Source organism: Hoplias malabaricus, chromosome 1 (genome assembly GCF_029633855.1).
Source record: "Hoplias malabaricus isolate fHopMal1 chromosome 1, fHopMal1.hap1, whole genome shotgun sequence".
In the NCBI taxonomy this organism is placed as follows: Eukaryota; Metazoa; Chordata; class Actinopteri; order Characiformes; family Erythrinidae; genus Hoplias; species Hoplias malabaricus.
The window spans coordinates 52,950,267-52,966,245 of record NC_089800.1 but is presented as its reverse complement, the minus strand read 5'-3'; the positions used below and the strand labels follow the sequence as shown (position 1 = coordinate 52,966,245).

General features: G+C 39.9%; 1 protein-coding gene across 1 annotated transcript; it reads right to left on the bottom strand.

Moving 5' to 3' along the window:
• Positions 1-291: 291 nt before the first annotated feature.
• LOC136671924 (uncharacterized) lies at positions 292-14,186 on the bottom strand. The gene is made up of 5 exons (XM_066647856.1): positions 14,147-14,186; positions 13,504-13,610; positions 1,249-1,361; positions 455-893; positions 292-303 (listed from the first exon to the last, which is right to left on the bottom strand). The coding sequence occupies exons 2-5, from the start codon at positions 13,543-13,545 to the stop codon at positions 292-294; spliced, it is 606 nt and encodes a 201-aa protein (XP_066503953.1). The 5' UTR covers positions 13,546-13,610; positions 14,147-14,186.
• Between the last annotated feature and the right edge of the window lie 1,793 nt (positions 14,187-15,979).

Genomic DNA, 15,979 nt, shown 5'->3' with positions numbered 1-15,979 from the left:
GGGGTATTTACATGGTATTCACAGTTCAGTGAGATTAAGATCACACCAGTGAAACAGAGGATGTGTGATTGGTGAGAGATAAAGTACTCTGGTGTGTGTGTGTGTGTGTTAATTTAAACAAGGAGAGACTCATGAAAAGCTTGAGTGTTTATTGCTGAATGCAGAAGCAGTGGAGAACAGGCAGCGGAGAGTCATCACTGAAGCTGATGATTTTACAAAAACATCTCTTTTGTTTTAAAGCGTTTTAAATGAATGCAGTTGAAAGTGTTAGCCACAATGCTAATTGGTACTTTAACCAAAACTCTAATTGTGCACACACATATCATTAACATTACCATTGTTATTAACACAGCGAATACACTCATAATCATTACAGCGGTACACAGGCAGGTGTGTTATTTATTCTAATAATGTTCTCTCTCCACAATGGATTGTTAACATCAGGAGCCCAAACCTGATGGAAAACAAAAGCTTTTGGACCACGATGTTGATGGAACATGTTGAGGGCGGGGATGATGCTCTGGAGTGTTTCAGGGGATAAGCACCTAGCCAAACAGGGAGAGTTGTAGGTGTAGAAGACCACATAGCCGTTACGTTCTCTGTTCAGGAGCTGCCCCATGAGTGATCGGCCTGAACGTGGGTTGTTCCTGGGATCATTTGGAAGGTTTGAATTAATCAGCAGAAGGTACTCTGAGTGATGTTTGTCAGTTGTTTCAGGGATTGGTCTGGGTTTAGCAGCGATCAGCTGTCGACCGTTGTAGACCTTTCTGGCACTGTTCATTGCAGCTCTCACCCTCTGTAAGTTATCTGTGACGAAATTCTGATCAGGTCTTGCATCAGCAGCACACTTCGCAGCCGGGACATTAATGGCCACCGCAAACTGATTAGCAGAACTTCCATAACAGACAGAAAGATTAAATAAATCACTGAGAGTAACATGTTCAGGGGAAATATTAATTACAGCTACAAACAAGACCTGGACAGACCACCTGAGTGGACAGAAGGAGTCTGGTGAATACTGGAGGCAGTACTAAGATCAGTGTAAAATGAACCTATTTAGATCACATTGGGCTCAGAGTGCTGGGTGTGAACCTGGCCGAGGCTTCTAGGTGCCAGCTTTGAGGTACGGGGAGGTAGTGTTATTGTTGGGGTGGATCTGCAGGTCTTAGCCACTGCAGTAAATAGTCAGGTCTAAAATTCAGATCAGAAAATTTAATCTAGATTTTAAAATAAAAATATGAATCTCACTTTGTCTGGAGGTGGTTGAAGATCCTTCTGAGAGTTTGGATGTTGATGTCAACACTGACAGCAACAGAGAGCAGAGAGCGGAGGACGAGTCCTGTCAGCACTCCACAACGCACCTGGACACACACACACACCAAAATATCACCACCTCCACTGATTACTGTGTGTTTCTGTGTGTTTTTAACATGTAATATCATTGTGGAGCTGCTTTAAATGGATTATCAGTGTTTTATGTTAGTGTTTTAATTGGTCACTAATGAACTTTGAAAACATAAAGCAGATCTAAGCACTTAAACTGTGTAATTAATCATATTTAAAATGAAAATAATATAAAATATGTGAAAGAACACTAATGTAACAGAGAGTTTACTTGCCATGTTTACTGGAGTTCACTCCTGGAAGAAAGGAGACCTAGATGTACTTGAGGCTTGAAGTAAAGACACATACAGTCGTCAAAACCAGAAAGGTCTAAAGTTTGGGTGCGTAAGGCAGATTTTAAATAGTGAGTGCACATGAAAATGTTCAACGGTCTTATGTTGACATAATGAAACAGTCCATGGTCAGATAGCACTGTAAAAAGACAGATAAGGTGACAGTTTTATGTTAATCTGAGGTGGAGGTGCAGGGTGTGTAACAGAAAGGACTGGAGTTTGAAGGCCATTATAAACAGCCACAGTGATGATGTCACATTTACAGTAAACAGGACGTCTTCAGTTTCTTTCCTGAGAATGTTCATGTTTTAATTTTGGAATTATGTTGTTTTTACAGCTATATTCCTGACACTTTATAAAATGAGAGCTTAGGTCAAGACAAGTCAAGAGATTTTTATTGTCAATTCTGCATATGTACAGGACATACAAATGATTGTAATTACGTTACTCTCCTCTCCAAGATGCAGTAACATTTAACAAAAAATACACTAAATTTAACTGAGTATATAAATATATGAAAGTGAACAAACAGAAGACAAGTGCAGGACATACGATACCAGCAGCTCAATGATAGACATACATGAGACAATGGGACACTGACTGAAGACAATAACCTGATTTGGAGGTAGGATCCTGGATGTACAAGGCAGTGTAAACAACAGTGAAAGATAATCGTAATAGAAGGAGGGAGGACACTGGATGTACAAAGCAGAATAAACAATAGTACAAGATAATCGTAATAGAAGGAGGGAGGACACTGGATGTACAAGGCAGAATAAACAATAGTGCAAGATAATCGTAATAGAAGGAGGGAGGACACTGGATGTAAAAGGCAGAATAAACAATAGTGCAAGATAATCGTAATAGAAGGAGGGAGGACACTGGATGTAAAAGGCAGAATAAACAATAGTGCAAGATAATCGTAATAGAAGGAGGTAGGATACTGGATGTACAGGGCAGAGTAGACAATAGTGCAAGCGAATCATAACAGAAGGAGGTAGGATACTGGATGTACAAGGCAGAGTACACAATAGTGCAAGATAATCATACTAGGAGGAGATAGGATACTGGATGTACAGGGCAGAGTACACAATAGTGCAAGCGAATCATAATAGAAGGAGGTAGGATACTGGATGTACAAGGCAGAGTACACAATAGTGCAAGATAATCATACTAGGAGGAGGTAGGATACTGAATGTACAGGGCAGAGTACACAATAGTGCTAGATAATCGTAATAGGAGGAGGTAGGATACTGGATGTACAGGGCAGAGTAGACAATAGTGCAAGATAATCGTAATAGAAGGAGGTAGGATACTGGATGTACAGGGCAGAGTAGACAATAGTGCAAGATAATCAAAATAGAAGGAGGTAGGATACTGGATGTACAGGGCAGAGTAAACAATAGTGCAAAATAATCGTAATAGGAAGAGGTAGGATACTAGATGTACAGGGCAGAGTAAACAATACTGCAAAATAATTGTAATAGGAGGAGGTAGGATACTGGATGTACAGGGCAGAGTAGACAATAATGCAAGATAATCGTAATAGAAGGAAGTAGGATACTGGATGTACAAGGCAGAGTAGACAATAGTGCAAGATAATCGTAATAGAAGGAGGTAGAATACTGGATGTACAGGGCAGAGTAAACAATAGTGGAAAATAATCGTAATAGGAGGAGGTAGGATACTTGATGTACAGAGCAGAGTAAAGAATAGTGCAAGATAATCATAATAGGAGGAGGTAGTATACTAGATGTACAGGGCAGAGTAAACAATAGTGCAAAATAATTGTAATAGGAGGAGGTAGGATACTGGAAGGCAGAGTAGACAATAGTGCAAGATAAACGTAATAGAAGGAGGTAGGATACTGGATGTACAAGGCAGAGTAGACAATAGTGCAAGATAATCATAATAGAAGGAGGTAGGATACTGGATGTACAAGGCAGAGTAGACAATAGTGCAAGATAATCGTAATAGAAGGAGGTAGGATACTGGATGTACAGGGCAGAGTACACAATAGTGCATGATAATTGTAATAGGAGGAGGTAGGGTACTGGATGTACAAGGCAGAGTAGACAATAGTGCAAGATAAACGTAATAGAAGGAGGTAGGATAATGGATGTACAAGTCAGAGTAGACAATAGGGCAAAATAATCATAACAGGAGGAGGTAGGATACTGGGTGTACAAGGCAGAGTAGACAATAGTGCAAGCGAATCATAATAGGAGGAGGTAGGATACTGGATGTACAAGGCAGACTAGAGAATAGTGCAAGATAATCGTAATAGAAGGAGGTAGAATACTGGATGTACAAGGCAGAGTAGACAATAGTGCAAGATAATGGTAATACAAGGAGATAGGATACTGGATGTACAAGTCACAGTAAACAATAGTGGAAAATAATCATAATAGGAGGAGGTAGGATACTGAATGTACAGAGCAGAGTAGACAATAGTGCAAGATAATTGTAATAGGAGGAGGTAGGATACTAGATGTACAAGGCAGAGTAAACAATAGTGCAAGATAATCGTAATAGGAGGAGGTAGGATTCTAGATGTACAAGGCAGAGTAAACAATAGTGCAAGATAATCGTAATAGGAGGAGGTAGGATTCTAGATGTACAAGGCAGAGTAAACAATAGTGCAAGATAATCGTAACAGAAGGAGGTAGGATACTGGATGTACAGGGCAGAGTAGACAATAGTGCAAAATAATCGTAATAGGAGGAGGTAGGATACTGGATGTACAAGGCAATGTAAACAATAGTGCAAAATAATCATAAAAGGAGGAGGTAGGATACTGAATGTACAGAGCAGAGTAAACAGTAGTGCAAGATAATCGTAATAGGAGGAGGTAGGATACTAGATGTACAAGGCAGAGTAAACAATAGTGCAAAATAATCGTAATAGGAGGAGGTAGGATACTGGATGTACAGGGCAGAGTAAACAATAGTGCAACATAATCATAAAAGGAGGAGGTAGGATACTGAATGTACAGAGCAGAGTAAACAGTAGTGCAAGATAATCGTAATAGGAGGAGATAGGATACTAGATGTACAAGGCAGAGTAAACAATACTGCAAGATAATCGTATAACAACTACATGGAGTGAACAAGTGCATACCAGTTCTATTGAAAAAGAATCACCTACCAAGCAGAGGGCTTTTAGTTGGAGGTGGGAGCTGTATAAGTCCTGAAGGCAGGGGAGAGAGGTGTCAATGATCTTCTCAGCAGTTCTCACAATACGCTGGAGGGTTCTGCGGCAGGATGCTGTGCAGGCCCCGTACTACGCAGTGAAACAGTTAGTCAGGATATTGTCGATGACTCCCTTGTATAAGGTGATCATAATGGGGTTGGGAGCTCTTGCTCTTCTTAGCTTGCGGAGAAAGTAGAGCTGTTGGTGAGCCTTCTTGGCCAGTGATGCTGTGTTGATGGTCCAGGAGAGGTCCTCTGTGACGTGCACACCCAGGAACTTGGTGCTGCTCACCCTCTCCACAGCAGCCCCGTTGATGGATAGAGGGGCATGTTGTGTGCGAGTTCTCCTGAAGTTCACAACAATCTCCTTGGTCTTCTGTTCCTTCTGAGGCTGGCATCAAGAGGCCAGCCGGCTCACCTCGCTCCTGTAGCGTGACTTATCGTTGCGTGACCTACCACAGTCGTGTCATCCGCAAACTTGATGAAGATGTTGGAGGTGTGTGATGGAGAGCAGTCGTGGGTTAGCAGAGTGAACAGAAGGGGGCTAGGCACACATCCTTGGGGAGTCGCCGTTTTCAGAGTAATGGTGCTAGACGAGTTACTGCCAACCCGTACTGCCTGTGGTCTTTCAGTCAGGAAGTTAAGCAGCCAGTTGCACAGTGATGTGTTAAGTCCCAGTCTGTCCAGTTTCTGAATGAGTTGTTGGGGATGATTGTGTTGAATGCAGAACTGAAATCAATAAAAAGCATTCTGACATAGGTGTCTTTCTTGTCCAGATGAGTAAGGGCTGAATGGAGAACAGTGGAGACAGCATCATCAGTCGAACGATTTGATCGATATGCAAACTGGTAGGGGTATTATTTAATAAGTGCAATAAAGGAAATACATAAAAAGAGTAAAAGAAAACATGACAAAATGATTAAAACAATTAAAATGATACAATAAAAGAGAAAAGTAAAGAGTTGTTACAGAATAAAAATTGTAGTTTTTTAAACCGAGCTGTAGCTGCTCAAACTGCAATGTTTCAGTCTTGATTTAAAAGAGTCTAATTTAAATTATTCTAATGTTTTCAGTCTGGTTCTGTTTCAGAGCGGCGCCGGAGCTAAACGCTGCTTCTCCATGTTTTGACCTGAGACAGGACTAACTGTAGTTCCTGAAGATCTGAGAGCTCTGCTTGTTTCATGTCTCTTTAGCAGATCTGATAAATACACTGGTCCTACCCCATTTAGAAATTTATAAACCAGTAATAACACCTTAAAGTCTATTCTGTAACAGACTGGTCTCCAGTGTAAGGCTTTGAGGATGTAAGGCTTTGTGGACAGGGCCATGTAAAGTATCATCTGCACAGCTGTGATAGTACAGCCCATAGTCCATTAGACTCTGGCCAAGAGGAAGCATATATAAATTAATTAAAAGTGGGCCAAGAATAGAACCCTGGGGGACACCACAGGTCACTGGCACATTCTCTGAAATATTATTTTCTATTTCTACAAAGTAGTTCCTGCCTTTCAGGTATGAAGTAAACCACTTCAGGACTGTTCCTGAGAGTCCAACCCAGTTTGCGAGTCTATCTGTAAGAATCTTATGGTCAGTGCTATCAAAGGTAGCACTAAGGTCAGGAAGTAATAGAAGAGATACCTTTCCAGCCTCCGTATTTAAGTGAGTGTCATTAATTACCTTGTTTAGAGCAGTCTCAGTGCTGTGATTAGACTGGAACCCGGACTGGAATTTGTCTAGGCTACTGTTTATGGACAAGAAACTAGTGATTTGCCTGAAAACTATTTTCTCAATGATTTTGCCAATGAACGGTAAATTAGAAATTGGTCTGTAGTTACTTATCTGAGATGATTCTAAATTTTTCTTTTTTAGAAGAGGCTTTACAACTGCAGCTTTTAGTGAGGAGCTCGGAAAGACCCCCGACATGAGTGAGGTGTTTACAATATGGAGTAAGTCTGGTGCTATAGTGTGAAACACAATCTGTATAAATGTGGTAGTGTGTGGAGACTGCAAATGGATGGTTTGAGATGATTAACTGTGTCAATTAAAATGTCATTATTAACAGTACTGAACTCTGACATTTTAACTAAGGAGTCTTTATGAGGTGAATGAGAGGGTACAGACTCATTGTTGGATGTAGATGGACTAATCACTAGTCTGATATTCTGAATTTTAGCGTTAAAAAATAATGCAAACTCATTACATCTCTCAGTTGATACTAATTCAGGGGCCATTGGTGTGGGTGCGTTAGTGAGTGTGTGGACCACGGTGAAGAGGATGTTGCTGTTGTTAATGTTGTTGTTGATGCTAGAGAAGTAGGATTGTCATGTTTTTATCGAGTTGTATTCAAGTAGCCTATCTTTGAAGATCTCTTTGTGAATGTGAAGCCTCCTTTTACACCGTCTGGGTTCTGCCTTGTGACATTCCCTCTTTTGGATTTGAACAACATAAACGTTTGTGTTTGTAAAACAGCCTTTGCTTTAACAGGCACAATCTCATCCATAACACTGATGATTTTTTAATTAAAACTATTCATCAGATCATCAACAGAGTTGGATTGTTCACATGGTGTAGTGCACATTTTACTCATGAAAAGTGCAGCTGTGCAGTCCTTTATAATCCTTTTCTTGACACACACTCTTCTGCCTGTGATGACTGGTGAGGCCCTGATATCAAAGAACACACAGTAGTGATCCTTCACAGTCACTGATATGTTAAGACTCTTTGAGATAATGACATCCAACGTGTGACCATGACAATGTGTAGTCCCTGTAACATGCCGGGAAAGGCCAAAAGAGTCCAATATGGCATGTAGTTCCTTGTTGATATGTTAAATTCACCAGCAAAAACAAAATGGTCAAAGTCAGTAGAAATAAAAGACATTAATAAAATTAGCACTGTACGTTGGAAGCCTGTAGACAGTTACTAGTAATATCTGTGGTGTCCCTTTCAAAACTACACAGAGGTACTCAAATGTTTTGAAGTCACCAAATGATAACTGCTTGCACTGAAAAGAACCATGGAACAGAGCAGCTAGACCTCCACCTTTTCTACTGGTATGAGATACATTTAAAAAATTAAAATTTGGAGGAGCCGACTCCAATGAAACAGTTAGCACTACATTCAATTAGCCAAGTCTCAGTTAAAAGTATAAAATGAAGTCCATGTGCTGTAATAAAATCATTAATTGTGATTTGTTTTTGAGAAATCTGATATTTAGAGCTAACTCAGTAAATCATGCACTTTGCCACAGAATCTCTGTCTCACATTAGAGGACATGGAGGATTCCTCTTGGGGTTTTGGTGTCTCTGGCAGCTGATAGAATTGGTCATTGCCACTCATGTCCAGTGTCTGCTGCTCCCTCAGGTCATCCTCAGGGGAGTGAGGATGTTCTGGCTTTGACATGGTGTCATCAGCTTGTGCAGCAGAGTTCCTGGATGTTGGTGCTGATGTGCCACCACCAAGAGAAGTGGATAGATTACATACTCAGAAAATGAGATTGTCTGTCAGAAGTTTAACTCCCCTCTTGTTTGTATGCAGTCCATCTCTCCTAAAATGTTCACTCTTCCCAAAAAACAAGTTAAAGTTGTCAATGAAGTTCCATTGACCTGCAGCTGTTCTATAGCCAGGTGTTTAATCCGAGTAACTTTGAGAACATACTGGTGCCTCCTGCAGGTAGAGATCCACTGATAAAAATTGTATGTTGAACTTGCTGAGTGTGTTAAGGAGGTCATTAAAGTCTCTTTTTAAAACTTCAGACTCCCGCTTGACCGTGTCATTCTTTCCAATGTGTAAATAATCCTCTTCACATTCGTGTATTCAGCCGGTGCGGCTGGAAGCTTTGCAGTAAGTTCAGGGACTGTGATGTTTGGTTCACATCTCACTATGAGTTTTGGGTTTGTTACCCCATTAACAGTGTCATCTCCAAAGACCAGGGCATCTGCTGTAGGTTTGTTGGCGTTTTGTGAGCAGCTGACACTTCTGGCACTTTCTGTGTAGTGTTCACTGCGTTTGTGATTCTCACTAAAGGCATGCAGTGGTTCAGATCTGTTTTTCAGCTGAAGTGAGAGAGACTGATATTCTGGTCCGGGATCTCTCAGCAGCAGTGTTAGGTTTAGCAGCTGAATTTCCTGGACCAGCTGTGGTACCAGGAGTAGAAGACAAGACAACAGTCTAGTACTCTACCACAGAAAAACAAGAAGCTTTTGAAAATAAAGAAATAAAAGAAGGCAGAGCTAAGCAGCAAAGCGTCTGAACTCAAGGAAAAAGGAAATAAACGTAAGCGTGTCGTGTAAAAGCAATGCATTTATAAAGCCTTATGAAAACAAGACTTGAAGGGAGTGTTATCTAAGTTGTTTGAATTGCAAAAGAAATGACATTTAAATATAACATTGAAGTATGTTTTTGCATATCATTTTAAAAATAACAAATCTAGCCGTTGAATAAAATGTTGCACAACCATTGGGCACAACAAAATGTTAGTTTGCAGCACAGGGGATCCACAAAGAACAGCCTTGGCACCGTTTCTCTTCACCCTGTCCACTGCGGACTTCATGTATAAATCACCATACTGTAAAATATCCTATTCCAATCGATTAGAGCTTCACATAGGGTCTACCCCACTCTCTTCCTACCGGCAGCCACACGGTTTCTATTGTCCCAGTCCTACAGCTACACACTAAGATTGCTGTGTCAGTTTATGATCCGATCAGCAACCAGCGACCCTTAACATTGTGAACCTCTAATTCCCATTGTAATTACTGTAAACATAAGTTAAGTTTTTCTTTGTAACCTCTTATTTTTTACTGAGTACTTTACTGTCCCTTTGCTGCTGTAACACTGAATTTCCCCACTGTGGGACTAATAAAGGATTATCTTACGGTCTTTTAGCTGGTTATTAGTTGCTGGTGATGAGTTGTGCTGCCTTGTCGAAGTGTGTACTTTGCAGCTCTGCGCATGCTCCGACCCAAATTTTTAATGTTTTCTTATATTCATTCATTCATTGTCTGTAACCCTTATCCAGTTCAGGGTGGTGATGGGTCCGGAGTCTACCTCAAATCACTGGGCACAAGTGGGGAACACACCCTGGAGGGGGCGTCAGTCCTTCACAGGGCATGTTTTCATATATTTGTCGTGTTAAATCTGTTTTTTTTTTAGTTTGCTTTTGTTATTTGCTTGAGGTTTCCAAAACTGTAAATTTTGAATTAAAAAAAAACCTATAAAACCATTTCTTATCACCGTAATAATCATATCATTTTTAGGCTGTGCATATCTCCTGCTTATGGTTCTGTAGGCAGAATTTTCTGATGTACTACATGTAGTTTACCTACTGTTTAATTTAAACAAATGTACACAATGGCAGCACATTTCGACAAGGTATCACAACTCGTCAGAACACCCACTAGACCTGGTAACACTGTCAGTGCAGCAGGGAGGTGTTTGAGGAGGGTCCACAGTGAGTGGGGGAATGTAATAAACAAATGTTAGCTGCTGTTAGCTCGCTGGCTAAGGTCAGAACCGTTGAGATAGCGCTCTGGTTAATTTGAATGATAATAAAGTTTTACTGAGTAATAAAACATTAGATGTAGAACTGGGGCCTATAAGACTTTTAAGACTAAAGTTTTATTCTAACTCATTAAAACAGGAGAAATGCCAGACTTCTGTGCCTCTTTAGATGTTAAATCAAAGTGTAAAACTAATAAACAGTGAATAACATTTCAAAGTAAAATTATTTACATTTTTAATGTAATATATTTGACAATACTTTAAATATGTCAAAGTAACTGCGCCTACTAGCATTTTAATATATTTTGTAAATTTTGAATGGCATAAATAACTACAAGGTAAATAACAATTTCTTTTATATGATTAACGTTATTCTAATTGTTGCACTGTCTCTGCACAGCCCAGTTTTTCCTGAATATATTAACTGTAATTTAAAGCAGAATTGCAAAACTAGCCGTGAATGTGATTCTAAAACTGATGTTTGTCATGTGTCTGCATGTTGTTGTTCTACAATTACAATGTTTTAGCTCCTTTTTCCTTTGTTCTCCAATGATCATGACCTCCTCAGAGCAGGTGGATGACTTTCAGTGACACTGATGTGGTGTGTGAGTGTGTGTTGTCCTGGTATTGACTGGATCTGAGGTGGGGAATAACAGAAAAAGTTTGACAACCACTGCCCTAACACCTGTCTCCACCGGTCTTGCTACCAGCGTTCCCTCAGCTCAGCTGGATACTTCAGGTACTTCCTTTTGAATGCTTTGTCTACTCCAGTGCTTCTCCACACCCCACCTGCACCATATCACCCCCAGAAAATGGAAATAAAATAGACATCTATGTGTACAATTTTCTAATTTATCTAAGTACTTCTATCTCTACATCAGTAGCTTAACATTATAAATCCAGAGGCAACGTTAACATCAATGTTCAATTGTGCTTCAGTTCATCACTTTTCAATCTGCTCAAAAATGAGCAAAGGCGGGTGCAGGGCGTAGGAGTCAGTTTGATATTTTGGGGGGTGGGAATCCTATGTAGATAAGGCAGTAAAATACTATATTTATAATGATGTGGAACAGCATTTAATTAGCATTAACGTTAGAGAGTGAGGAACTTCTACAAACTACACTACACTGTAAAATAAAATCATAAAAAAACGGTCAAACAAAACCATAAAATTAAAGTCAAATATCCTAATTTAAATTCAGTGGAAAAACATTAAATTTACAGAAAATGGCAATAAAATCTATATAGAGAAATACCGTTATTTTACAGATCTATTCTTAATTATTATGAAAAAACACTTTCAATATAGTGATGGCACTAAAAGTTCTGCAAAGAAATACCTTTATTTTGCTGATTTTTCCTGAATTATTACCATCAACTTCTATCTCTACATCAGTAGCTTAAAACCATAGACAACATTAACATTAATGTTTAAAAATACAGATAATTGGCCACTAATGAAATTGTGCTTCGGTTTCTCACTTTTCAATCTGCGCAAAAATGAGCAAAGGCAGGATTTCAGAAATGGCTTGAACTTCCTTGTCTTGTTTGAGTTTAAGATGACAGACTTTGGTGTTGTCTTTGTCCGTGTTTCCATTGTCATTGCCGCCATGTTCATTGTTGGCGTCTCCCACTCATCTAGCAGATGCCGCAGCAAGTTTTGCAGCGGCATCTGCTAGTGTGTTTCCTCGAGCTGTAGATGTATTTTCCTTTGTGTGTGCTTTGACCTTTAAGATTGTGACTTCTTGTCTTAATGCTTCCAAAAGTTCTTGCATTCCTGCAGAGGTTATAAAACTGCACTGTTTCCACAGTTGACCAAAATCATGGACGACACCGAAACCATAGCGGGAATCAGTGTAAATGTTGGCAGTATGGTCTTTCGTGAGTTTACATGCTTTCCTCATTTTTATCTGTGGACCAAATTTGGTGCGCTGAGAGATCATTGTTCTGTAGGCTTCTCAAATGCCAGGTGAATTGAGTTCAATTGCAACAATAAATCCAAGCCCAGTAGGCAATAAATAAAATTTTAGCTGCAAGCAAAACATGTAAAGCATATTTAGCAGCACTATTAGACATGCACTGTGACTTTCCAAACACTTCTTTGATGTCTTCTAATCCCCAAATCCTTTCTGACTGATGCTGTATTTATTATGAATTATTTCACATTGCTTTTTCAAGCCAAACCTTGCATAAAAAATATTGGCTTATACATTCAAGCATAACCATGTTTCTCAGTAGTTGGTCTTTCAACAACTTCAGAAACTTTGTTTTCTTGCATTTCAACACAACTCATTATAGTTGTTACGCCCCTACTATTGGGCTTCAGGGTCTGGGGTGGTAGTAGTAAGGGAAACGTAACAAGATGTGCAAGTGAAAAAGAGAAGCCAGCCAAAAGCTAGAGACCAAGTTGTTCAGGGACTACAAACATTACTTTAATACAAAAGATCATACCACAATAACACAGGTAGACAAACCTTAGGAGGGAGGAACATGGACAGTACCAAAGAAAAGAAAATAACAAAACAAGACTAACACCTAAGCTATGTCAAGATACTCTATAACTATTCTTCTATAAAGAAAATACAAGGGGTGGTACCTGCCCTCTACTCTGGTGTATCTATACAATACAGAGCCTACGTGTGCACCATGTAAGTGCGCGCACATCTAGCTTACTCTCACCCTCCTAGGGAGACAGAAACAAACAGACAACCTGACAGGACTAGGACACGGTTTCAAACAAAACAATATCAATACTCCAAGGCAAAATAGAACTAACATAAGGTAGACATCATTAAACTAGCTTTTAAGACACACACCAGCACACAAGACCATACAGCCAGAGTCAAACAATTTGGCCAAGCAAAAAAAAGTGAGCCCAAAGATGGCTGCCTTTCTGACTTCCTGGTGCAGCTCAAAACCTTTAAACCCCACCCTTTCAGGAGCAGTAAGCTGTTGTGGCTGGTTGGGATTGGCTGGAGCTGTTGTTGGATTGAAGTGTTGGTTGAGGTTGTTGGGAATAAACTAGACAGAGTCACGCGTGTGAAGAGAGAAAGGATGTTTTCTTTTAAGGTAGAGACGGAAAGGTTTACATAGATGTTTCTTGATCAAACACATAGTATAGAAAATATTATCACCTTCAAATGTTCCATATACAAGCATTGTTTCCCTCCAAGCATCAAGGTTTGAAACTGACGATACACAGGCAGAGGATAGACAAACAACTCTGAAAGAGTTCAGAGACCTAAAACAAAGTATAACAGAATCAGAATAAAATTGTCAGGCACTAGGGGTGCGGACTGACTGAGGCGGACGCACACACTAAAGCACAAACTTTAATTTACAAAAGAATAACAAACAGAGCTTTCAATAATAAGACAACTAACAGAGCTAACAGACATGGACAAAGGAGCTAAGCGAACTAAACTAGGACACAGTTAAAGAGACAAAACCTAAACACCGAAGACTAAACGGACCAAATCTAAACACGGAGTGCTAAACAGATTAAACAAACATTGAGTGCTAAACAGTGCTAAAGGGACAGAGACCAGAGAGCTACCAAACTAACAGGACAGAGCTAAACAGACTGAAGAGAAATACAGACAAACTAGAGATATGGAAGACAAACTAGAGGGTTAAACGACATAACTAGGAAGTAAAACGACAACATAACACAATAGAGACTGACAGACCGGACAGAGCGACAATAGAAGGGAAACATGGCTAGGAATAGGAATGAGTAAGAGAACAAATGAGAACAAATGAGAACAACTTGCAGACAGACAGACTTGAAAATATAACCAACTTGACACAGTACAAAGAACAAAAGACCAACAAACAGGATGTGCAGGAAGGGGACTTAAATACAAAACACAGACGAGACGCACCTGAGACAGATAACAAGGGGGCAGGGTAACAAATGACACAGACGAGGAGGCGGAACAAAGGCGGGACTAGAACAACAACAAACATAGCCATGTGCTAAAAGAGCACATGGCCGGGGAAAACAGACGACATGACGAGACGAGGGCGTGACAAAAATAGAGAATTAATATGAAATTAATCACTTTCCAACAGCTGTGTCATTTTATAATCCAGATTATAGATCTACATATGAATGAACTTGTTATTATTATTGTTACTGAAAAGGAAAGGGGGTGTTTTCATGGTGTTCACAGTTCATTGAGATTAAGATCTCATCAGTAGAATGAGAATGAGATAGAATGGATACTGGAAGCCTGTGCTAGCATTTCTCCTGCGGTGTTGCTATCAGTGTGTGAAGAGTGGGAGAAGAGGGTTGCATTGACAATCCAACACAATGGGCAGCACTTTGAAGACATTTTATAAGTGTCTTGTGTCTTGAGAAGTCAAGTGGTCTTGTGAAATTCCCAATAAGTTTGATGTGTCACATGACCCTCTTCTTATTGAAAAAACAAAAGTTGGATCCAAAATGGCCGACTTCAAAGTGGTGCCATGGTCACCACCCAGCTTGAAAAGTTTTCCCACTCCCATATACTAATGTGCCACAAACAGGAAGTTAATATCTCCAACCATTCCCATTTTATTAAGGTGTATCCATATAAATGGCCCACTCTGTATATTTTAAATTGAGCGCTGAACTGAGGACAGTGCCCTCTAATGACCGTCAATCAGTGACAGGTGCTGTAAATAATGTGTACTGAAATATTGAAAATGTGTTTAAAAATCATATCATTGTTGATTAAATATTTCATATGGCGATATAAATTGATATTGAATTATTGTCCAGCGCTATGCTTGATTCACAAGGAGTTTATAATGTACGTTTTTTAGAGTTCCCTTCACTCCTAGGCAACACAGAGGGGTAGGACAAAGTGTCAGGGGCCTGTGGTGAAATGGGATTGAGCCTTAATTGATCCTGAGGAGACCAAGTAAAATCACACAGTTGTCAGTACCAGGACGGTCTTAATGTTATGTGCAAAGCCAGGATATGATTTAAAAATTAGCCCTCTTGTAGAGGTTCAGCTCTCTTCTCATAATGAACCAGTACACGGCCCGACAGAGGGGTGTGTTACAGGACAGATGTGTTAAGAAGAAAGGGGAGGAAGACTTTGGTGGTGAGTGGAATGAACAGAGAACATCAGGAAAATCATGAAACAGAAACATTTCTCTTAATCAGCAGCTGCTGGGCTGTAGCCGGAGAGAAGTGATGCAGGTTTGTGATGAACACAGGAGGGTGTATAACCTAAGGGCTGCAGTGAAAAACCGTTTATTAACAGCACCAGTAATGACTTTACAGAAACAAGAATGGCTTCTCCTTTCTGAGGTCTTGTAATTTAATAACAATTTTGTTTTTTTACAACTGTATACATGATGAGGAAACCCATGCAGACACAGAGAGAACACACCACACTCCTCACAGACACCCGGAGCGGGAACCGAACCCACAACCTCCAGGCCCCTGGAGCTGTGTGACTGTGACTCTACCTGCTGCGCCATTGTGCTGCCTACTGTGTAATATGAACAAGTAAAATGTCACGAATATAGGAAAATATTTTCATGAATTTTATGATCTCAGAAAATATGTAAATGTTGTTGGATTGTTGCCGTTAATACAAAGGTATTGAGATTTTT